This window comes from Mytilus trossulus, chromosome 3 (genome assembly GCF_036588685.1).
Source record: "Mytilus trossulus isolate FHL-02 chromosome 3, PNRI_Mtr1.1.1.hap1, whole genome shotgun sequence".
NCBI lineage: Eukaryota > Metazoa > Mollusca > Bivalvia > Mytilida > Mytilidae > Mytilus > Mytilus trossulus.
The window spans coordinates 84,473,228-84,499,841 of NC_086375.1; the positions used below are offsets into that span (position 1 = coordinate 84,473,228).

The 26,614-nt window shown below is 31.9% G+C and overlaps 1 protein-coding gene across 4 annotated transcripts in view; it reads right to left on the reverse strand.

Annotated features, from left to right (window-relative positions):
* The window catches only part of LOC134712681 (neuroligin-4, X-linked-like), a 208,236-nt gene that overhangs the window by 78,717 nt on the left and 102,905 nt on the right, over positions 1-26,614 (reverse strand). Inside the window, exon 1 of one of the 4 annotated variants that reach the window (XM_063574452.1) lies at positions 3,897-5,934. The exons of the other annotated variants lie outside the window; for them this stretch is intronic. Within the exon in view, the coding sequence (XP_063430522.1) occupies positions 3,897-4,341 (445 nt within the window). The 5' untranslated portion in view covers positions 4,342-5,934. Of the gene's footprint in view, positions 1-3,896; positions 5,935-26,614 lie in introns of those variants that run through there. 4 annotated transcript variants of the gene reach the window in all.

The window sequence follows — 26,614 nt, forward strand, 5'->3', positions numbered from 1 at the left end:
TGTTAGTAGAATTATTTGTTAGGACCAATATTCACTTCACAGTCGCCTCGAAGTCACAAAACATCTAAAACATTACAAACGCATCCATGCTTGGACTGACGTGATCACCTTTAAATGCCCTTGGTATTCAGATATTTTCCAAATCATTGTGCCATTTCAACAATTACTCATGTAATCATGCAATATGTTTTTCTGTGAGTCTGAGAATAGCTATTTCGCCTTACACTATCACTTAACTTGATAAAAAACAAAGACAATTGTATTTGATAACTTGATATTCAAGACAGAATAAAAGACTTGCTACTTTATTAAGTTACTATTCAATAAAATAATATGGTGTCTCATAAGGCTAACAGATAGTCTATGAATATTTGTATCAAGACACAACGATTCGGGAGAAAATTCTACTTTGCATTCAATCAATTTCCATTTATATTAAATTCAGAAAGGAAAAAAAACAAAATGTTCATAGACGAAGGAATAACTCTATACGTTTAAATTTTCAATATTTTTCTACAGACAACTAACAATTGTTATAACACATGACTTTTGTATTTATTTGAATTTTAGAATTTTTTCTATGAAAATTGGTATAAAAAAATGTATGGTCGATTTGATATTGTCAGTATTCATATTCGAACATTTTATTTGTAAATATGAGCAATCAATTTTAAACGTATAAAACAAGACGGGTTGGACATATGATGCATACATTGTTTACAACACATGATATACAGTTAAGATGTCTGGCCGGGTGGGAGATACAGGTAATGCATTTAGTGTTTACAACACATCGTACAACACATGATATACAGTAAAGATGTCTGGCCGGGTGGGAGATACAGGTAATGCATTTAGTGTTTACAACACATCGTACAACACATGATATACAGTAAAGATGTCTGGCCGGGTGGGAGATACAGGTAATGCATTTAGTGTTTACAACACATCGTACAACACATGATATACAGTAAAGATGTCTGGCCGGGTGGGACATACTTATGCATATAGTGTTTACAACACATGATATACAGTAAAGATGTCTGGCCGGGTGGGAGATACAGGTAATGCATATAGTTATTACAACACATGATATACAGTAAAGATGTCTGACCGGGTGGGACATACTTATGCATATAGTGTTTACAACACATATTTGGTTGGCTGCACTTTTCCTGTACCACCAAAATGTAAATTGTAAGTTTCGCGATATGAAGCAAATACATTTGGATACATACATTATAATATTGTTTAACAATGATAGACATATAGATAGAATCGAACATATAACTAGTATTTAACAGCTATAATTTCGTTTTAAGTAACTCAAGACCTTGACTATCATTAGAAGTGACTGAAAGTTTAATATCAGTTCGTATAAAATTCAACGAGTTCTTGAACTTTTGCGACAACTAACATTTACAATTGATGGTAACTATATGTTATTAACTGTTTCAAACGTTCAATAAAAGTCTCAATTCGAAGAAAAATTGTAGACATTTAAGTTAAGATTTATCATGTTTTTAAGGAAATGTAGAATTAAAATATTCCTTACAATTTATCACCCTGAAATTCCTGACAAACATGGCGATTTAGAGTTTCCGAAAATAGATAAAATATAGGTTTTCTGTTAACTTGTGTCAGCTCAATGTTTATGCTTTAATTATTATCACAAGTAAATAAGGCATTATATGTCTCTTCAGGAATTTCACTTTACAAAAAGACACTCGCTCATCTGGGACGAAGAAGACGGCAAGTTTACCTTTCTTTCTTATCTGCATCTTCCAGTGAATCTGGTTTAATCTGGGTTTGTTTTTCTTTGTGTTGTGATGGTGGTCAGTCTTTATTGATGACCATGGAGGAACTACCATCCTCGGACAGGAAACTATCAATCATTATTTAATTTAACGTCTTAGTCCACTTGGCTATTACGGGGTGCATGCTAACAAAATAAGACTCATCTGAATATGTTTCTGTGATTTATTATTATTGTTTGTCCCTTCCCATTCAGATATGATGGTTTCTGTGGTTTTGATGTCATCATGGTTCCGTCAAATGTTTTTAATTCGGTAATACGACAAATTGAAACCAAATGAAACTTCTTTATTGTTTAGTTTTACACACATTCCATTACCCATTAGGCTGAGGGCTTGAAATCAAAAGAACAAACCTACAAATCAATCTTTATTTGTGGTTTTGGAATGAATAATGCTTGCCTACTTTAGTATTTGTGAGCATTCAAATGATGCAAAAATGTATACACGTGAATTTTTTGTTTTTGTGTTTAATAATTTAGAATATTTGGTACTCATATTATAACTAGTTCCTTTTTGGGACTTTCGATAGTTTGTAAGCCACAACTTTGAATGAGAATGAAAGTTATCAACATCTCCTTTTTTTAATATTACAGTATATTTCAAAATCAGGAATAAACGAAAAAATGCAGTCTTTTTTTTTATCTTAGTTAAAATTTGCTACAAAAATTTGTATTACTTGTAACTTCTTCTAGCAATAAATGAAATAATAGAAATCTGTCTTGTAGGAAGTAAGAACCGTCCCAGAAATTTGTTTTGTATAGAGAACCTTCATTTTATCATTATATTCCTTCTAATGGTATACATATACTGTCTAGAAAACCTGACCACTATTGTTCATTGTTTATTAGTTATTTTTATTTTACACTTAAATTTATATTAACACTTTTTATTTGGTATTGGGTTTAAGTTTTATAATTGTATATTTTTTCATATATTTCTCAGTTAATTTCGAATTTATTATAAATCGATTTTCAAGCTCTTTTTTATATTAATTCGTATAAAAGAATGACATATGGCATTCACTTTTCTCTCAGTCATTGTATGATATACAATGGATACCTAATTTTAAAATCATTTATACTTTAATTACCGTTGAGAACATGAGATCTGACGTATCTTTCTGGTAAGTTGCGAGGTTGCGCTTAATACACAGATTACCAATTGTTTTACAAATTAGTCGTATTTATGTCTAGAGACAGAATATATATTCAATTTACGATTAATAAAACAAACTGAGGCCAACAATTTCTTTAATTAGGTCCTTGATTTCAAGGGCTTTTTACAACTCTTCGATAATATCCGATTTTTCTTTGATAGTCAGCCTTTCTTTGCATTGCCTTTAAAGTCCAACAGAAGTTAATGATTAGAGACGTTACCATTTGTTACAGATAGAAAGAATTTCTCACGACTCAGTGACTAGGAGATCTTGTCATTTTCATTAGATTTCTTTGATATCTGCTATTGATTAGGTTCAACTACGTTTTTATAAGAACTCAACAATCAGTCGGAATGTAGAAGCTTATATTGTCATGATTATTGTATGAGAAAAACATTAAAAAATATTAATTGTCAGAAATTTAATAACACCTTAAGATCAACATGCTTTATTCATTTAAATTGTATAGAATTATAAGTTAACAACCTTGACATAGAAAAGGGTAATATAAATTGAAATTATGAAAACTCATGGTCATTTTAACATACTATATAAATATGAAAATCATAGTACAACATGCTGAAGATGTGTAGAAAATTTAGATAATTTCAACTGGTAATGCCTTTAAAAAACCTACATTTTTAAACCAAAAACATTTAGATATTAGTACTTAAGTTGTAATTGTGTACACATTGTATAGAAATGGACCAATGTATTAGAGATTCGTTCAATTTACAAGTAACTAAAAAGCTATTTGTAAAACCCTATAAACAGTTCATTAAATACTCTGCGGTGTTAAGCGGTTTATCATTTGCTACATTTAATGATAACGTGTTGTCTGACCTGTTGCTTTGCAAGTATAGACTCAAACAAATAATATGTAAAAGAGTGAAACATAAAAGAAAACCGTTTAAGGTACTTACCCCTAGGAGGTACGAAAATATTCAAAACGAGACAAGATTCGTGTTGTCGGTTTGTTGATTGCATTATCCGATAAAAGTGGATTTGGGAACCTTTCGGTTTGTCACTTCCAGAAAATAATCTGTCTCGCCATTTAGTTTGAGGGCATGCTAAAGAATCATTTGCTTCTTTAACAAATTTCGAATGCATGATAACCTCAGACGGAGGCATAAATCTTAATGACCCAGAGGCAAAAGGTATTCCAAAATATCCTTCAACTGTGCGGAGTTGAGATTCTCTTGGGAATTCAACTAACACCCCTCTTATCTTTCCTTTGGAGGTAGTAATTGGCCTTTGTGCTAGTTGATGAATTGATACCGGTGCTATACATCCTTTAAAAATTAACAGCCACATACAAAGTAACGAAAACCAATAATCTGTCATTGTTGTAACACCCATTTTGATCATTTGTTCAAGAAGCTCACATAGTTTGTAGTGTTCCTATGAAGCCAGAGGAATTACAAATCCAATATTCCTTCAACTGTAGAAAGTTATTTATTGTCATAATGATAAATATTTTCCTGATTTTATAAACCAATAAATAGAGTAACGTAATCACCCGATCACACGTATTTGTTGACATAAGACTGCAAACATTCACCTATGGATCAAACAGAACACGGTTCATTCTGCAGGCACTAATTGAATGGCGAAATTAAATTTTTCCAATTGTATCAAAATAGCGGAATCATCATCAAACAATGACGAAACACTCTCCGGTGCAATATGATTACAGTATCTGAGTTATATCTTGGCGGCGTTCGTAATAGTTTTTCTAAGGCTTCCAATATTTTTATATTCCGTCAAGGATTATTGAAGTGGGAATATTTCATGTGCAATATACCTGCATGAGTTTGACTGCTAAACTCATCTTATAAACTACGATGTATTGGTTAATTAAATCTATATCTAATATCAAAAACACTTCTATAACGATTTGATAAACTGTACAACAATCCGGCGTCAACAGCATGGAATAAACATCAGACACGACTTGTTGTTACTGTGCAATCACTGACTTGATGCGAGTATGATGGATTAATCACAGAGGGTCATTAAAGAATAAAAATAGTGAACCTGCAGAATCGAATACTTGAAGTTTTGACAAATACTGATCAATTTGTAAAATCTTATTCTGTGTCAGCATCAATGCATCGATATTTTTCACAAAATACAAAGACGTAGAGATAAAGAAGAAAGTATCACGACACAGCAAGCATTGTTTCGAGATAATCGACTAATTTGCATTCTGATGGGTGAACATGAACTTTTTGTTTATACTACTTGTCTACACGATGGTAAAAAATTCTTCATTATTTTCTGATGAATTAGCCAGCTTCTACTTTCTGAAGATGTCAAAAATAATTTCGGAGAAGACGATATGTAACAACATTTACGAGAATTTTAACAAACGAGGCTTTTGAACGTACATTTGTTTATTACCAGGAATTAACAAAACATCTCATTGAATATATAAGAATGCACACTCCGATCCAATAAACGTCTTTCATGCTGTTTGAATGATATCTGTAATTAAAAAGCTTGTCAGAACAAGCATAACACTTCTAACGTCTAGAAAATTATTCAAAAATCTTTCCTTAAATACAAATTCCAATATGTTCACCGGAGTCAAGTAGTATAATTGCTAATCTATTTAATAGTTAGTTCACAAATTATATATTGAATTTTTCAAGAATACAGATGGGCGATTACTTCTTCCACTAGAACTCTACAATAGACATTGACTGAAATTCAACAGGATGAGTTCCGGAATATATATAGACATATACATTCACTTAACTGGTGAATAATATACAATTCCCGGCAATATAGATGGCACAGACCTCTAAATAAAGCAAATCTACGCTTACATAACAGTCCTTCAATATGAATAAACAATTATACCAAAACTAATGATATAAAATACTGTATTAAATAATATTTTCTTGAAATCACAAAAGTCAAGTATATCTTTTTGACTACAAAGCAATGATAAGATGATGTGCCTAACCTCGACAAATACTAGAAACAACAAATCATACTTATATTAATAACCAAACGAACTGATTTAGCAGATATGTCAGACATAATTTGTACGAAAACAATTTAGGGAGGTTTTTGAGATGTTGTGCATTTGCCATCGAACTGTCACAGTCATTACCGCCGTTAACATAACGTGTCCAGATTTATAATAATTTCTGACGGAATCCTCTATTGATCATAGTATTTAACTCAATTACCAGATCTTTATACAGTACCCTATTATTGTCCACAATGCCGAAACGCCAATCACAGCGCATGCTAATTTAATAAGTTTGTATACGAAACAATGGTTACAAAAACTCTGTTTAATATACTGAACTTCCCGTGGGATTGATATCCACTTTGCATCTAACTGTTCGTGATCCTAGACAGTAATTAATATTATTAAAAGGTTTTTATGTTAATTGATGTCTTTGTATTTGTGATAGGAATCAAATTAATTTCAATCAATTTTTGTTGCGTTTTCGATGAAGTATGGATCGTTCGTTTTTATGGTTGAATGCAAATAAACGTACATTACTATGAATATGTTATCCATAAAGCTTTCTTGTTAACTACCACGGACAGAATGGCCCTAAAATATAAAGAGGCAGGTGTTCTGATCTGTCAGGTATAAAACAAACATATATACAGTCTTTTTATCAAATATGCAATGTAGTAATATGATTTGCGCATAATTATATATAATGTTGTTAATCGATAAAGTTTATCTGTAAAAAGGGGCGAAAGATACCAGAGGGACATTCAAACTCATAGATCGAAAATAAACTGAAAACGCAATGGCAAGAAAACGACAAAGACAAACAGACAAATAATAGTACACAAGACACAACATAGAAACCTCAAGACTAACAGTTTTTAGTTTGTACAGCCAGATTCTATGTACACTAGACAAAGCCAAAATTAAGGAAATCATCATACGAGATTCAGAACGAGATTATCATAGTCCATGAGTATGTAATTGATAATGATTATTACCTTAGAAGCAATGTCTATTAAGAATTAAACAAATTCAGATCAAAGAAAAGTAGGACACACCGTGACGAATCACAACAAACAAGTAACCTACATGGAAACACAAAACGATTTAACATATGTCTGTTTCTGTTATTTATACTGACATAGTTCATAGTTTGTATATACTCTGAGGGAAAAATGCCGCGAATAAAGCAACAATACACCGATTAGAGTGCTACATTAAGGCGCCAAAAAATAACCGCAAAGTGTGTATATAATCCATAGAACTAAAATTGTAAATGTTCAATCGAGAAAATGAACCTTAAATCTTGCACAATAACAAAAACATCAAAATCAGGCTTAACTCAGCTTTTGTTAAGATGAATTGGTGGATAAGTTTTAAATCTGTCAATAAATAGCAACACCATAACAACATACAGTCCACCCGAAGGTCATCACAGCAAAACATTCATTCTGTTCAACTTCTAATTTCTAACTAGAACAAAATATGGAATTGTGCAACAAAGCATGAAAAATCCATCAGTGGTCAAAAGATTTGTTTAAGTAGTTATTATGAATAATGTGCATTTAAAATATTTCAAAGATTGTAAACTGAGAAAAGAGAAGAAAGTTAAAGAGGGAAAATATTTTCAAACAGACAAAAGTATAGTCAAAACGAAAATCGGTGGAAAGACAAAAATCCAAGAAAGATAGTAATGAAAACAATATTTACAGCAACACAAACCTCAACACATATCGGACTTGAAATTCCGTCGAAAAACCAATAGAAATATTTTTAAACCCTCTACATACTTTTTTTGCACATTCAAAAGCCATGTAAAAAAGATAAATTAAAAGAACAAAAATGAAGTGTAGGCAAATAAAATCTTTGTCAAAAGAATAACGACGAAATGATAAACGTGTCCAAACTACAGTGCATAGAAAATACGAATCCAGACAAAAATCTGGCGTGTCCCAAAAAAGTTTAACCAAATTGCGCTTGTTCTTGGTTGTGTCAGCGAAATTTATCTTTTGTTTAGTAGTTTTTGCGTAAATCAAGCTGTTTTTTTGTTTTGTTGCTACTTCAAGATACTGGTCTTACTCATTTTTGGATGTCATAAGATGACTCACGTTCTAACATTATTTCCTTAGACTTTGATTTGCACTCCCATGAAGTCTCATTTTTGTTTTAAATTTTAGTAAGGCTCTGGCTACTTATCCCAAGGAGCACCTGCCGAATGGTTCTGATATGATAGTAGAAAATAAAAAGATTTGCTACCGTTTTTTTTTGTCATGTGTAACATGTTCAAGTAATGAGTTCAGTTTCAAATAGACTAACATAAAAGTAAAAGTAGATAGAATCACGTGAATATTTGCACAATGTTCATTGAATAGTTAATATCATTGGATAAACATCGACTATCACACAACTCTAAAGTTATCAGCCGGAATCTAATGAACACATTTAAGCATCAGATCGGTAACCATTTATGCATCTCTTGACCTACATACGTTGACTTTCTCATGGTTCTTACCTGAGTTTTGCATCTCCTCATCTACATACGTTGACTTTCTCATGGTTCTTACGTGAGTTTTGCATCTCCTAACCTACATACGTTGACTTTCTCATGGTTCTAACGTGATCAACGGAATGTATGAGAAACACCAGATTTATCGACTTTCATCATCTGATACCAATACATCAACTATTACAAAATTCTTAAGTTATCAGCCGAAGTGGTATCAGATCCACCGACCCGATCAGCATCTGTAGGAATACACTACTCGTCCTAATCAGGGTTTAATTTCAACAATGGTATCACATCTACACAGAGTGACATCAGATTTAACGAACAGGTAAGCATCTCATACAGAGTGACACCAGATTCAACGAACAGGTATGCATCTCCTAACATGCATTCATCAACCTTCACATGGTTATAAGTATAGTATCAGAATCACATAGAGATAGACCAGAGTTACATCAGATTCAACGAACATGTCATCTTCTCCTAATATCAAACTTCTGGTTGTTCTAAGTAAAGTAACAGACTTACATGGACTAAGATCAGAGTGACACCAGATTTAACGAACAGTTCAGCATCTTCTTATATGCATTCACCCACCTTCTTTTGGTTCTAAGTAAAGTAGCAGACTTACATGGCCACAGATCAGAGTGACACCAGATTCAACGAAAAGTTCAGCATCTCCTAACATGCATATATCATCTCGTGGTTCTATGTATAGCTAAAGAATTACATCAACAGAGTTAATAGTGGCTCCAGATTTAACGAACACGTCAGGATCTTCTCACATGCACATATCCACCTTCTCGTGGTTCTCAGTGTAGTAGCAAATTCACTTGGACACAGATAAGAGTGACACTAGATTATAAGAACATGTCGTCATCTCATATCGGGCATTTATCAAATTTCTGGTGCTAAGTAAAGTAGAAGAATCACATGGACACAGATCAGAGTGACACCAGATTCAACGAAAATGTTAGCATCTCCGAACATGCAGATATTCACCTTCTCGTTTTTCTTAGTATAGTAGCAGAATCACATGGACACAGATAAATGTGACACTAGATTCTAAGAACATGCCGTCATCTCATATTGTACTTTCATCAAATTTCTGGTTCTAAGTAATATAGAAGAATCACATGGACACAGATCAGAGTAACACCAGATTCAACGAAAATGTTAGCATCTCCTAACATGCAGATATTCACCTTCTCGTTGCTCCTAGTAGAGTAGGAGATTCATTTGGACACAGATAAGAGTGACACCAGATTTAACCATAATGTCAGCATCTCCAAATAAGCATTCTTATGGTTCTTACTATAAAAGCAGAATCACATGGCCACAGATCAGAGTGAAACCAGATTCAACGAACAGGTTATCATCCACTAACATGCATATATCCATCTCCGCGTTGCTGTAAGTATAATAGACTAGCGGAAGCACATGTACACAAATTAATACCACTATTGCAAGGTCATATCAAGTAGTAAATATCAATAGACATGCCTTGTAAGTCAACAGGAAATTTTAACGTAAATAATGGGGAGATTGGTATTGTGCGAATTTTGTTTCATAGGGAATACTGAATTTAAATTTACAAACTGTTATATATTCATTATTTCTTAAAACTTCCTAATTGAACTGTAATGTCATCTTTCAAAGATATAGACTATGTCGTTTTATATTTAGCAAATTGTCATACAAAAAAGCGTATGAAAGAATTTTCTTAAGCTTTATATAAGTCAAGTGAAAACAAGCATGATAACGTATCAAGGTATTCAATTATTAAATTTTGCAATCCAGTGAATTTTTATGTTCATTTATTAATAATGATTCGTTAACGTTAGCGTTTAATATGGTTACTTGTTTTTTTTTTTTTTTTTTTTTTTTTAACAACATAATAATATTTATTCATCTAATCTTGCTTGTTACAAGTTTCACAAAGAGTCCAAGCTTCTCTTGATTTACCCTGTTACACTCCACTGATTATCCAGGGAAATAAACAGCTGATCCAACTTATTAAGTTATAAAAAATAATATAAAGTTGTATAGTTGTCTTATGCAGAGATTTATCAATGCTAAAAATTCTTTCTAATTGACAATAATATTGGACATCTTGATTTATATGCATCTATTCTTTTATTAAATTCATTTTCAAAAATGCTAAAGACATCAACAGTTTTTGTTCTCTGCTCGGATACATAGTATGACTTATATACAGAAAAACTTAATACTGTTAGTATACAATTCAGAAAATAATAATTACTATCTGTGATTTTATATCCAAATACCAGATGTTGCAATTTAATATCAAAATCTATTTTACTTCTTCTAAAGAGTTCATAGATTTTTTGCCAAAATTTATTTAAATATCTACACTTCAAAAAATAGTGAGCATAATCTTCTTCTTGCTTACAAAAATTACATTTATCTGTCTTAGTTACTTTCCACTGCAATAACAGTTTTTTAGTTGGAACAATATAATGTAATAATTTCCATATAAATATTTTTAATTTATTTTCAGTCATATATTCAAAAATAAATTTGTACAATGGATTCATATTAAGAGTTTCTTGTATTGGTAGGATTCTAAGCCATCTGTTTATCCCTATTGACGACTCTAGTTTTGTATTTACCAAAGAGTTGTATAACATTTTATTTGTTAATAATGTAGTCTCAATAAAATTATTTTTCCATACGATTTTATTTCTCTGAATATTAATTGTAGTTTTGACAGAGTTCTCTTTTTGAACAATTTGAATCCATTCTGCTGGTATAGATTTTTTTAATTTTTGAAATTCGGCGATCCACTTTATTTTGAACTTTAATTTGTTTAGAATGTAGATTTCTGATAATGACATTTTATCATCTAAGATATCATTTATGTAAATTAGATCACTCCTAATCCAGTTCTCAAATATAATAGGTTTATTATAAAATTTTATAGATTTATTTCCCCATATTACTTGCTTTCTAATATCAAAAAATGTGACTGGTTGTTTTGTTTGCCCCCCGCCAGTCAAATTCCAAGACTTTATTACTTCTTTATAAAACACAGGAATATCTTTAAGATATCTTAAAGATTTGATTTCACTAAAATTCATATTAAATATTGACAAAATATTGTTTGAGACATTTAAGTATTTAAATGGTATAAGCTTCCAAGTCTCAAGTTTACCATTTACAAATCTATTTACCCATGATGCTTTTAAAGCCACAAAATAACTTTTAAAGTCTACCATTTTAAGACCCCCCTTCTCATATGGACCAATCATCATGTTTCTTTTAATCTTGTCTGGTTTCCCATCCCAAATATATTTATAGCTACTGTTTTCTATTTCTTTTATATAATTTTCTGGGGTTAGACATACGCTTTCCAAGAAAGTAAACAAAGGCAATATTAAAGTCTTTATAATTAGGATTTTTATATGGTTACTTGTTGATCCGTTAAATTTGACACAATGTGAACATTTATCTAGAGATGATGTCGAAACCTCATTGTTTAAATTAAGTATGTAACGGTTGATTGCATCATATTTCGTAAAAATCATAACATAGGGGGTATGTAACATAATATTTTGATAAATAACGTGATTTTGACAATCAATTTTCATTTATGGTGGTGTTTAGAGCAAAGTAGATACAATTTATTATATATTCAAAGTAGTTTTTGGCATAATCATTTAAACCTGATAACCAATGACCTCGATAGTCCGCAATACCCACAACGCAACACAGAAACTCACAGACTGAGTACTATTAACCCCATCTTAAACCGGTGGTGATATCATTATCATTTTATTTGGCAAATTTATTTATAAGATGTTTACTTTTGTTTCGTGATGTCTACATATATAAAGTTTCGTCCAAACCAGTATTTATGAAATAACCCTTTATGTTATATTTTGTTATTCTCCTAAAACCAACTTGTTTTGCCACTTTATAAGACAATATCAAACATACGTTCGATAGGTTACAATGCTGTAAATATAGACTATACAATTTTCTATAGGAACTCTCTTTGCGGCTTAACTATTACACTCCTACTATGAAGATTCGTGAAAAATTATATCACGGAACGGAAAAATTATATGCACAATTATTTTATTCAAAGGTAAAACAAATAGGGATGGGCAGCATATTTTCAAAATCTATATGCCCTGAACTTCTACGCGTTAACACTTGTACTCAATTTTTTACGTAGACCTCCTAAAATTAAGATTTTAAACATGTTTTTTAATACAGGTAACATTCCCAAGTTATGTCTCCAGGGATAAAACACAGAGATCGTATCTGTGAACTAGTATGTTACAAATTAACATGATAGCTATGCATATTAGATATTTCCCCATTTTTATCTTTAATGTTCATGTTTCTTTGCTACATATTTGTTCGTTTTTATAGTGATTAAGATTATAACACAATGTTGACTGTTGTATAATTTTTACCTTTTGACCTATTATGTCTGTTTGTTTTATCCACACATCTTTGTCATTATAAATAATTTTCTGTGACTGTCATATATATGAGAGATTTAGCTAGCTTTAAAACCAGGCTTAATTCAACATTTCCTACGTCTGAAAATACCTGTACAAAGTTAGGAAATTGACAGTTTTATTCATTCGTTTGATGTGTTTGAACTTTTGATTTTGCCACTTGATAAGGGACTTACCATTCAAATTTTCCTTCGTGCTCGTTTTTTATTTAACTTTGTTCTCAAATGATGTGGTTTGATAGTTCCAGATGGAGGTAAATTCAGAATAATTTTGTCGAGCGCATGAAGTTCCAGAAGTATTATTCACTTTTATACCTTAAAGTATCAATTAAAAAAATGTTTTCTACCAAGTTTTGACTGATTTGGAAAACTTGAATCTGTCTGAAGTTGTATGCTTAAATCGTTCTTTAAATCATGTAAATTCCGTGTGTATAAAAGTGAGAATGGAAATTGGGAATGTGCCAAAGAGACAACAACCCGACCATAGAGCAGACAACAGCAGAAGGTTATCAACAGGTCTTTAATGCAGCGAGAAATTCCCGCACCCGGAGGCGTCCTTCAGCTGGCCCCTAAACAGATATATATACCAGTTACATTTATTCTCACATTTTTGCGGCATCTAGTTCCAAAAGTGTTTACCTGTCAATTTATATATTATACTGTATTTGTCAATTCTGAGAACCCCTACAGTACTATACTTGTTCACTTCTTGACTCAAATAAATGAACTAAAAACGCATTGAGATTAATTAGAATACTATAATGTAAGCGGAAACTTTTCATCTCGCAGGTCGGCTGTAGGGAGGAAATGGATACCACGTCACATTCATTCATTTTGAAACTAAAATTACAAAAGTGTAGGATGAATAAAGTTTCCATATAATTCTTGATTAAAATAAATAAAAACAATAATTACTTGTTGCAGCCTCATCATTTACAAGAACAAGTGTTGAAGAATAATGATGACTCTTATTTTTGTCAACAATATTATATTGATACATGACGCTTAGTGTGAAACATCCATTTTGTAAAATAATCGCCCACGATATCACTTCTTTAATTAATATATTTTATATCTGTTACATGTATAATTACCCAAGTTCTAAAATAACATATAACTGAAAACTATATTTTTATAACAATTTTGCAGATTTTACGTTACGATCCGTGTTCTGACACAAATTTTGGTTGGGGATTTGGATTTGTAAAATATACCACACTGACACTGCTAAGTGTACAGGTGTCATGTTAATACTGTCTTACTCAGCTTATCTTTAAAGTAGCCTATCTTGCGCAAAAAGCTGATATATTCCCATCAAAACTCAAGTATTGCTGGTGGTCTTACAATAAGTAATCTTCGTATTCATAGTGTAAATATTAATATCCAATTATAAATATATTCATCTTAAAAATACCAAAATGCACAAATACATCAATCATACTTCATAAAAAAACTACAAACAAATGATAGAAACAAATTACATTTCTTGTTTATTTCACGCCCAAAACAACCAACGTGAATATCTTGCATCAACTTCTATTCAATCAACCTCTCAGTGCAGGTTAATGCGTTTATATCAATTTAATAAAGCTATTACTACAATGGTGTAAAATCATTTCGACAATCCAGGCTTCCATACATGCTCCTGTCATGGTCAAAGGCTATATTTGTATTTAATGGAACAAAAATGTGACACATATTGTTGAAAGTAAGATTTAATTAGATTTTATTGGAATATCTGACTCAAATATTACAAAAAGTATATTTTCTTCTGTTCTTGCACGGAAACCACTGTGTTCTTATAACGCCATCTCTTCCATTGTCAAATCAAGCATACTATACCGTATGTACATGGTAATTTTTGTTATTAAAAAGATGAATCCAAACTAAACGTTAATTCAATGGCAATTTTATATAACTTGGAAAACAATTTTCGATCTACGTAAACGGAGAGACATCCTTATAAGTATCTGACCCAAAAATTCTTCATTTTAGAATATGGCAACTCACAAATATGTAAAACTATAACCAATCTATTCATTAATGATTAACTTGAACAAAAAAAACCTCAAGTATCTTTCAATTTAAGTTCCAATTCAATTCCTATCATCTTAATGGAATAATGTCATTATGGTTGTTACTTAAGTTGTAAACCTTAAGCACCCGATTTTACTCCCGGTTTTTAGTGCAGTTTGTGTTGTTTATTATTTATTATTTAAAACTGTTGATGTAAATGTCCTTTGGTTTTGTGAGTCTTTGTTTACCTCTTGGTTTTGATTGTTATTGTCTTATGTTGAAATTTCTTGATGTCGGAGGCAATATCGAAAGTCTGTTCATTATATATCAAGATCTCACGGTGAAAAAAGGACGATATTAGTTTACCTTTGTCGGTTTCCTATGCCTATGAATTAACCTAGAATGAAACCTTTATTGAAATTTTCTAAAGTTACCCTTTTTTATAACAAACCTGAATAAGTCAATAATGTGTGACGTCAAATGGTGGTGTTGCAATCTTTGAACGGATCTTGTTTATAGTACCAATAGCCACCGTCATTTTGCATCAACCTGATGATAATTTTGGTACTTTCCGATAAATTCTCAAGAATCCCTAAAGTTAACTTCTTTTACGAACCTTTGATACACAAAAGCCAAAATCTGGTGATAGGAAAATAAAATACTTCTCTTTTTTTTAGAAGAGACAAATTCAAGTAGCAAACGAAACCTGGGTGATTCGTATGTACAAAGAGAAATAAGCAGTTCCGGATGCATCGACCTGGAAAGGTAATTTATTATGCATACATCATCCGCCATGCGAATCAGCACCCAGTCAAAATGTCACAATTGGAAATATGACACAATCAAAATTACAGATCAAATCAGTTGTTAAAAGTTAACACAGCATGTAACAGCTGTTAATTGCGTTGGGATTTTGACTGGGGCTTGATCGAATTTCGTGTAAAGACGCTCCTTCATAAAAAATATAACAACATAATACCGGTTAACATAAGTCATAAATCGATTGAGTATGAAAAATTCGGATTAAAAACTAAAACCGGGGCAAATATCAAGAACACTAAAGTGCAACAAAAAAAAAGACCAACATACAGTGAAACGAACTATTTGGTAACAACTGCCACACTCCTGACTTTATACAGGACATTGATAGAAACATTGGTGATTGAACTTGGTTTGATGGGTAGCAAAACCTTCCTCTTATGTGACAGAAAGACAGTTTACGTTCACACAAGAACACTTATCACAGAGCAACGCACAAAGAACTAATATGATAGTCGACACAACATGCAAACCGCAGCACTACAACGTTTTTGTCCTTTATGTTTTAACTTGAATATTTTTTTACTTTTTTTTCTCTTACTAATGACGTTGTCATTTTGTCTTCGACCTACATATCTTTCGTATCTCTTTTACTTTTGTGAAAAGGAAACTATATAATTAGAAAATCCTAAAAATCAGATTTGTCATGTATGAATTCGAGTTCAGTGTCAATATCGAGGGACATAACAAGATAGCCTGCATAAATGACAATTTCAGTTTTTGATGTGTTCAAAATTCATAAATCGGAAGAGAAAAAACAAATACGGGTCACAAACCAAAATCGAGGGAAACGTATCAAATATAAGAGAACTACAACACAACAGAGACACAACACCGTAATGTTACACACACATATATAAGATGCAATCATTATCTAAAATGTGTATATATAAAATGACAGGACATCGTCAAAAAATCAAACGGTGAAAATGCAAAACAATTTCTGTATATTAACACCCAAAGAAAATAATAATCAAAACAACATTTTAATGAACCAGTCATGTGTGATTTGGTAGTGATTCCATTTCTATACATTTTCATCTATTACCGAATTAACCTTGATTGAGTGCAACTCTGCTGTAGGTTATATTCACTTATTTGGCTTGTTTTAATAATTCAACCACTATAGTGTTTATGATTAGAGAATTAGATGTATGATTTCCCTTTGGGTGTCACTACGTTTAACTCTGCCTTCAGGATGTTAGTATTCAATATTGTCACATTTAATATTTATAATATAACATGCTGCTTTTATTTCACAAACTAAACAGCTATTTTAGGTTACTCAATAGCTGAATTATTAATGAATGATTCTTATTTTATGTCACAATCAAAGTTTAAAATATTATCAACTGAGCTTTTAGAAAATAAATGACAATCAAAATGGCTTTCTTCATTTCAAAATCTCATCGGATGTCTATCAATCCTTGCGTAAAATAATTGTTTTAATCGGGATTTGATATTCGGGTTTCAAATCGTTTGGAGTGTCGAAATAAAAGCTTTCAATTGCAAATTAAAGTTAAATTATGGTGTATTATTGTATGTATATAAACAAGTATTACTCTCACTCTCTCGGTCAGGAGCGCTGCTGTTTCGCCGAAATTGTCATAACGTATCATCTGTCAGTTTTGTCCCTAAAGTTGAATAATTTGTTTGACCGTAATACTTGAACTACTTCAGAAAAGTGCAAGCCTCATTCCTGGAGTACCTCATATAACTTTTGATATTATTAGAATCTTGTTTTTCCTTAATTTTTATAACGAGTGCTATCTGTTTGTGTATTTCTTCAACCCTTCTGACTGCATATTTCAACTTTTCTTTTTTATTTCGCGTAAGTGTACAATCCTGTCTTATGTTTTTGCTTTCTGCAAACATTCATATCGAAATAGACCGATAATGTATGTAATTTTCAACTCAATATTGATATATGACATTATGCTACCTCTTTGATTTTGCATGTTTTGAGCTGAAAAAAAAACCAGCTTTTTTTTGAGAAAAGAAACAGTTAACAGACAAAGACCATATTTCACAATGGTTTCGTTAGGTAACATATATTAAGAACAAAAAGATACAAAAAACAACCGATCTCATATAATACTAAACGTTAATCTTTTGTGGCACATATGCTTCTAAATAATATCATCTTCGAAACAACCATCAATGAATATTTCTTATTGTCATTGACCGCGCGATAATCTGTGTTTGTTCCCGTATTGTCCATTGGTCAGTATGTATGCTGTCTCGTTGCTCATCCTACCACATCCCTTTATATTCATATTAACTGGTTTTTTTCGAATTTTTTATATGAAATTCGGAATGTCTTTTGTTTAAAATTATGGGAAATTCCTGTTTCCCACAAAGTGTCTAATATCAAATGGAACAATTTCAATGTATTAAAAGATTTAATCAGTGTTGGTAATTCAGTATTCCTCTAAACATTAGTGATTGAGAATCACGGATGTATGATCCTGACAGCTAAATCAAGCCTACGGCAAAAGTTCTAACTAAACTTTGCTGTTTCATTTTACAAACGTACATTGAAGCATGTTGAGCTTCAATCTTCCTTTGCTTGTAATTTTCTAATAATGAATAGAACCAATTTGTCTCTAAAGATGCTGACATATTTAAGAATATTCTATTGGGATGAAAACGTTTTAAGACATTTTGAAGGGTAGACAATAAGATACTGATTTAAGATATTATATATCATATTTAAGATTTTACCAGTTGAACAACAAATAATTGCCATTAGTTATGACAAAAATTTCGTGTCAAGGGAACCATAAAATGTAGATTAACCATCTAAGTAATAATAAATCAGAAATTTTCTATATTTTGTATAAAGGAATTTTCATAAATCAGGATACATGATCACAAATATGATAAGACCAAGAAGCGATGCAAGACTGATAGAACCTATCTTAACCGTCTATTTTATGTACACACACTAACGATTAAAGTGTTGTAAGTCAAACATTTAAAACAGAAATTGTGTTCCTTAATGCCCGCGTCACACTGTCCCGATTTTTACGCCGGTGGCAACACGATTATTGAAATTTTCAAAATCGGAACTGATCGTATCCAGATCGGGCTATTCGTAGTTCCATCTTTAACCATCGTAGAACCATCGGCCACTTTTTGTAGTCTTCAGTGACATCTTCGGGAAGGGTTCTAATTTTTTTAACAGTTAAAAAATCCCCGAAGGTGCGTCCGATGTTGAGGGTTCGTATTGAGTTCGTATCACCATCCTCACCATCGTAATGTCACCGGGAATGCATCTTTGAGCATCGTATTGCATTCGTGATTCCATCGTTTCCATCGGGCAGTTTTGACATTACGATGTCTACACGAATGAATCAAGAAGCTACCCGAAAGCCTTACAATCGCAACACGACTTCGTGATTACCTCGTAATCCCGTCGTGTTGCCATCGAATAAAAGTACGAAGACGACAAGATGGAACAACGACTGCAATAAATCCAGCTTATTGTAAGTTAATTTTCGCGCTTAAATACATTTAAAGTGCCATGCGCGATATGCACTGGTCAGCCTAAATCGACAGTTAAGAAAGACGTTCACAAAACATGGAGCTTATGTCATATGATTCTATGAGAACAAGAAAGGCGACAGCGTTGTTTCTATTAATTCAAATGGAACAAGAAGAGCAGCTATAACACGCTCAGGATTTACTTTTACAAGTTAAATATTATTTTTTGTCAATTTTTCGTATCAAGTAACATAATGAAAATCATAAACGCGCCTCGTACACCAACACTGCAGGTACACGTATTTAGGGATACAACTTTTTCTTCATTATTCTGATTTTTTATGTATCTTCTAGGTTGTTGTCACACGAATGTTTACTCCATAACTATTTTGTATTCTATATGTCATATTTTGCCGCATTTGTTGCTTTCTACACATCCTTCCTTTTGTCTATATTATTATGATATTCTCCTGGAAAGAGCTCTTTTTGAATAAAAGGGATCAACGAACCCATTGCCTTACCTTTAAGATAGATCAGTAAACATGGGCCTAATTATGGGTGATTATTCAGACTAGTGCACACATTTTACAGTTCAAACAAGGCAATGCCGAGCGTGGCATCCCCCGTATGTAACAAATTGGGGACAAATATGGACACTATATTTGTATATGACATATGCAGAAAATGGTAAATTTAATATACATATTTGATACATAAACTATTTTTTTTAGAAATCAACCAAAACAATCAGAATCTGAAAATACCTTTAATATTGTCTTTAGAACCATGCATGACCTTGACCTTTGAGATTGAACGTAAAAAAATGTAAGATCATTACATGGAGGAACAATATACCAAATGTGGTTAAAATCTTTAAAAGCATATTGATTTTAGAGTGTCCACAAGGGTGATATTGCCTTGTATTACAACTGCCACTATGACCTTGACCTTTGAACTTTAAAGTCAATAGCGCTTAAGATATTCTTAACGAGTAACACCATACCAAGTTTTGAGCATTTTGGTTCTAGAGTGTCCATAACAATTTTATCTACACGCAACTTATATGTAGTAGGCGAGGAGATATTAAACTAAGTTTATAAGAATAAGACAAAAAGATCGATTTCCCGCGATGCATGGCAGACTTGTACAGACACGATTTGTTGTCGAAATTCTGTTCGTATCGTTGAAGAGCTCAAAACAGGTAGAACGCATTTTGACGTCTTATGATTAAACCAGAAATTAAATGTACAATATAATATATATATTCAATATTGATCAAACAATTAAAACGCGTGATGCCTTCGGCATATGATTTTAATGCATCGTAAGCTGTACACTTTTAGGCATCGTATGGCCATCGCGCCATCATCGTAATCCATCGTGTAGCCTACGTAATTCATTGTATAGCCTTCGTGGTCCATCGTGTAGGCTTCGGTTGAGATATGGAGCTTAAATACCCGTATTCGGTTAACCTTCGTATGTCCATCTTTTGCTATCGTATATAATTTCGGAACCATCGAATAGACTTCGTTATTCATCGTACTTGCTTCGGTCACTTTTTAGTATTTTAACGAGATCGGGATCAACTTCGTACGAACTTACAATTTTCGCATTCGGATGTCCATCGTATATAAAAATCGGGACAGTGTGACACGGGCAATAGCAATTTTAGCATCAAGAATATACTTCAAGATGGTAAAGGCTGTGCTTACATAAAACGTGACAATAAAAACAATTAAAAGACAGATAAATGGTTTTGTCTTAATCAGTCTCTAATAAAATCTTATATATTTTTATTATTAAATACAGTTTTATTGTTGTTTCATATTAAGCATTTATTGTTACTTATAAAGTAGCCACAGTATCGGCATTACTTCGCTTATTGACTTGAATGCGTCGTTAATGTTCTTTTCAATATGTTGTAGATACGGAGATCAAAGAAAGAAACAACATCAGACAATACTAATGCTATATTCGTTCTGACAATGAAACATGTACAAATTCTGTTCTAAAAATACTAGCCATCAAATGTATATTATATATTATCATATTGATCAAAGACTCTGGTAAATCGTATTTGTTTTCTTCTAAAAAATACTACGACAAAACAAACAGATACAGTTCTATCACAGAGCAAACAAAAATAGTAAGTAAGAAAATTTATCTTTTCTGTAAGGAATTTTGAATATACAGATATTTTGTGTTATAACAATTTGCTGTTACAAAATATTAGAAAAAAGTAAAAACACAAAAATACTGAACTCCGAGGAAAATTCAAAAGGGAAAATCAAAAATCAAAAGGCAGAATCAAAAGTCCAAACACATCAAACGAATGGATAACAACTGTCATATTCCTGACTTGGTACAGGCATTTTATAATGTAGAAAATGGTGGATTGAACCTGGTTTTATAGCTAGCTAAACCTCTCACTTGTATGACAGTCGAATCAAATTCCATTACATTGTCAACGATGTATGAACAAAACAAACATACTCAAAGAGTAAAAATGTCAAAAATAGGGGTACAGCAGTCAATATTGTGTAATCATCTTAATATCACTATAAAACCAACAAATGTAACGAAGACAAAAAGGCATACATCAAATTTAACATATTCATTTTGCTTTTCTTATACGACTTAATTTATCTATGTAAAGTCTACCCGTAAAGGATAGAAGGTTTTCATTGCTGGTGTAAAATTGCGCGTTTAAAATTCGCACAGGTAGACATAAAAATAATTTTGTCTTTCAAAATATGACGGCATACATACATGCATAGTCACGTAAAGTAGATATAACCAGAGACATATAATACAATTGTATTTTATGTCTCTGATATAACAAAAAAACAGACTTAACAGTAAAAGTAAAAATAATAAATAAAATAATGTGTGGTTCAAAATATGATGGGATACAGTTTCAAGTCAAATATATATATCATAAAAAACAGACTTAACAGAAAAAGTAGTATTATTGAATAAAATATTTTAGTAATTCGTAGTATGTCAAGATCCATAGGTAAAAGTAATATAAGTATATGAAATAATTTTGTCGTTCAAAGTATGATTTTTTACATAACCACAGAGTTACTTCAAAAGAATATCTAAAAGAAACTGACTTAACAGAACAAGTTATATTAATAAAGACAAATAAAAGAATACTATAAAACGTTATTAAGATGATAACCAACGTCAGTACGCAAAATCTTTACTTCAAGACCATCTTGTATTATTTGTGAAGTTGATACGGAATATTTATCAACGAGTTCTGGGTATTTTCCGATGAACTTTTTTAGAAAAAGGACAAGACGTTCTTTGACATACCCCTGGTTCATCAACTTTCTGCTCAGACACTGGTCACATTTTACAAAGTCTGAATAGGAGCTGCAAGCTCTTGAATCCCTAATAAGTTGGGAAATGTATATTCCATATGCAGGTGAAGTTGGTATATTACTACTAAGGTGGGGGAAATTTATAATTTCAAAATTAAAATCGTCTCGTTTGTCATAGATTCTGGTACTGAGATGACTGTGTGTGTCAAATTCGAGGTATAAGTCTAAAAATGAGGCGGAGGAAGTCGTGTCTGTAGCCTCTTTAATTTCTTGTTCTGGTGGGTATATTAATGGAACCCAATCAGAAAAGTTCGGATTGTTAGTGGAAAGAACATCATCAATATATCTGAAAGTGAAATAAATAACCTGGCTTCTTTGATCTTCTTGTTTTTGATAAGTGTCTGAAGGAACTCCGATTCATATGAAAATAAGATGAGGTCGGTAAGGAGAGGCGCACAGCTCGTTCCCATAGGAATGCCGACAATTTGTTGAAAACGTTTACCTCCAAATTCAACAAATATGTTGCCAATAAGAAACTCTAGTATACTGATCACTTATTCCTCTGTGTAGTATGTTTTACCCTTTTGTTCCTTATTAACAAACTATGCCTTATGGTATCCAATAGTGATACATTTATAGCGTATGCTACCATTTTTATGATGAAAAGCATTGTGGATTATTACTTTTAGACGGTTTTTCAATTTCACATGGGGAATGGTTGTAAACAAGGTTGAAAAATCAAAAGTTTTAATAGAACTAATTTCAGAAAAAGACGGAGATTTGAAATTATCAAGAAGTTCTTTAGAGTTTTTAAGAATCCGCATATGATTAATATCACTACGTGAGTAAACAGTTTCACATTATATCTGAAGACCCTCTTAAACTGCGGACAGAATTTTAGTCAATCTAATGGTCAATTCTTGAGTAGAACAAGCAGATGAACCGGCAATGTACCGTTGTTTGTACGGAATTTTGTAAAGTTTAGGTATCCAATACAAACAAGGTAAGTCCTCCGATTTGTTGTTCAATGCAATGTTCAAAGAAGCCATGAAGGACTTATGATTCGCCAAAATCTCATCTTTGTCAAATGATATGTTTTTGTATGTGGGATTACCTGAGTGCTCATTTATTTCTAATTCTCTTATAAGACACTCGTAGTAATACAATTTACATATAAAGACAATAATATTTGAAGCTTTGTCCGCAGGAACAACAACATACTTATCTTGAAGAGATGATAGACATTTTACAGCCTTATTGTCACTGAAAATGGACTAAGGTCGATCATTCACACAGTTTTTCAACTTATGAATGCGACGTTTTATCAGAGACCTGATTGTTTTGACCCATTCTGACAAAGTGTCCAGTTGAACTTCTTCTCGTTTAGCCCATGCTCTGGTGTAGTTCTCAATGGAATCCATAATTATTTTGAAGTTATGGTTCCAATTGATGTGTTGGGGTTCTTTAAACTTAGGACCACGAGAAATCACTTTTCGGAGATTTTCATGTTGAATTATGTTTAGATCCCCAGTAATAACATGTCCAGAGAGGTTGTAATTGTAAGGCGAGTGGGAACAGTTACATGTCAGAGGTTTTATTATGTATTGTTCTAAATCAAGGTCCTGTTATGCTTGTTTATAGTTAAATATTTTGGGTGCAATGGTTTTGGTGTAACTGTATGATACAATAGGAACAGACTGATTTTGAAAATAAATAGGATTTTTTTATGTCACCTCCTTGTAATGTAGAATGTTGCTGATGTTGATTGCATCAATTCCTCTATTGGTAAAGTGAACAAGAAGGAATTTCCTCTTTTCCTCATGTAAAGGTTCCGATCTTACGGGTTTAAAGAGACGGAAAAGAGCAACATCACAAATTATACTGACAAGTCTGTATATTGGAGAAAATTTATTGGTTCCTCCTTTGTCAAGTGCATAATCTCTCAAACATTTTAGAAAATTAACCGGCAGTGAAAAAGAATAGTTCTAATGTAATGTCACCCTAACGGATGATGAAGATGAGAAAGAAGATCATCAAAGCTTCAAGAGGCCGATCTCGATTTGGAAGACCTTTTTTTACATTAGGCCGATGGTAACGTTTTTGTCCATGACTACGTTGGATTCGTAAGGTAGTATTAAATAAACTCATTACATTAACATCACTGCAGGCTGGACTTGACAAATTTCCTACTCCTTTAACATTGTCATTGCAACCATATGGCATTGCAGTACCTAGTTCCCTTATCCAGAAATTTTCTCTATCTTTTCGCAAAGGAGTACTAAGTACTGGACTATTAGTGTGGTGATAAATTTTCTCGATGATGCTTACTTTCATAGATAACGAATGATCATGGTTCGGTTGATTAAAATAATATAAATTATTATAAATTAAGGAATGTGTCTCCCTCATGCAAAGCTCTGATTCCTTTCACGGATTTGGCTATACTTTTTGGACCTTTTGGATTATAGCTCTTCATCTTTATATAAGCTTTTGATTTCAAAAATTTTCGCCACGAGCATCACTGAAGTCGAAATGCGCATCTGGTGCAAGAAAATTGACGAAAATTGATACCGTTAATTTTATTATACTTCAAATAAATTGAATATTCGAGGTTTGTTAAAGTACGGAGGATTCAAGTTTTTATAAAGTATAGTTACATAATAAGTTGAGAAGTATCTCTACGTAACTGTGTCTTCAATATTTGGATTGGTGTATCTTAACGTGTGTATTCTAGTAAAGAAGATCAAAATGCCCTGAACCAAACCCTTGGTCGACTTCTTGATAACTTAATTCTGTTTGTATTTTCTTATTATAATACACATATTTTACTACAAATATACTAAGATTTATCTAAAAGTTAAAAAAAACCATTATTGACAAATCATTTTGTAAATTACCTTGATTCTTTTAAAGCAAGAAAACAATTAATGCAGGGATTAAGAATAATTTGACGAGCACACCTTACGTTGCTACAAAAGTATGCTAAATAATGAAAACAACGCTTTATAAATTTAGTCCGTCTAAGTAATAGTTTGTCTGATTTACCTTTTTTCAAAACGCTAAAACCTTTTAAAATATGAAAACTACTAATGTACACAAATTCGAAGAAACGTTGCAAGCAATATGACCAGCTAGTGATACAGACTGAATATGATACTTATGATAACAAAATAAATAATCGGAAGCATCTAAATCTTTATATATATTATTACTTCAAACGAAGATATATTATCCTTCAGCGGATCAATGCGCATTTAACAGAAGTTTTTATAGAACCAGATTATTATCTTCGACCAGACAAAAGCTTTGATGGATAACAGTTGTTAAAAAGTCTTTTGATATTAAATATTACAGAATATGAGACCATAATTGCTAGATAATTTTCCTATTTGATTTTTAGTACAGTTGTTATAGATAATAGTGTAAGCATCGATCAAATCAGCAGCAAATAGATAGTAGTATTTAAAGCGAGACAACTCCGATGATACAGTTCAATTATAAGATAGTTTAAAAAAAAGTATTGCATCTACATTGACCAACCAATGCAAATCATTACAAGCCATTTTTGTCGTAATATAAGCTCGTCTTACACATAATGTTTTTCAATGTATCTGTTTAAGAATATGAAAGCAGATCATTCGTTTTTAAAAACTAGGTATACTCAAAATCGGTAGAATAAACTCGATTTAAAAGATCTTGTTATCACAGATGCCCTCGGAGTAAAATTTGTAAACAGTAAATTTAAAAAGCCAAAACAAAACCAGTCAATGTATTCCACGTTAATGAATGTTTTTGAACGATTGAGTTATACTTGAATTTAATTAGACAAATTTTGACATTATTGTATTTACAGAAATATTTCTCCCTTATGCAAAGCTCCGATAGCATGCCTCGATTTGGTTATATTTTTAAAATCTTTATTTGTGTATAGGATTTTCATCTGTTTTCTAAGTTTTAGGTATTAAACTCGTGCATCACTTAAAAGGCATGTATTATATAAAAAAAAAAAC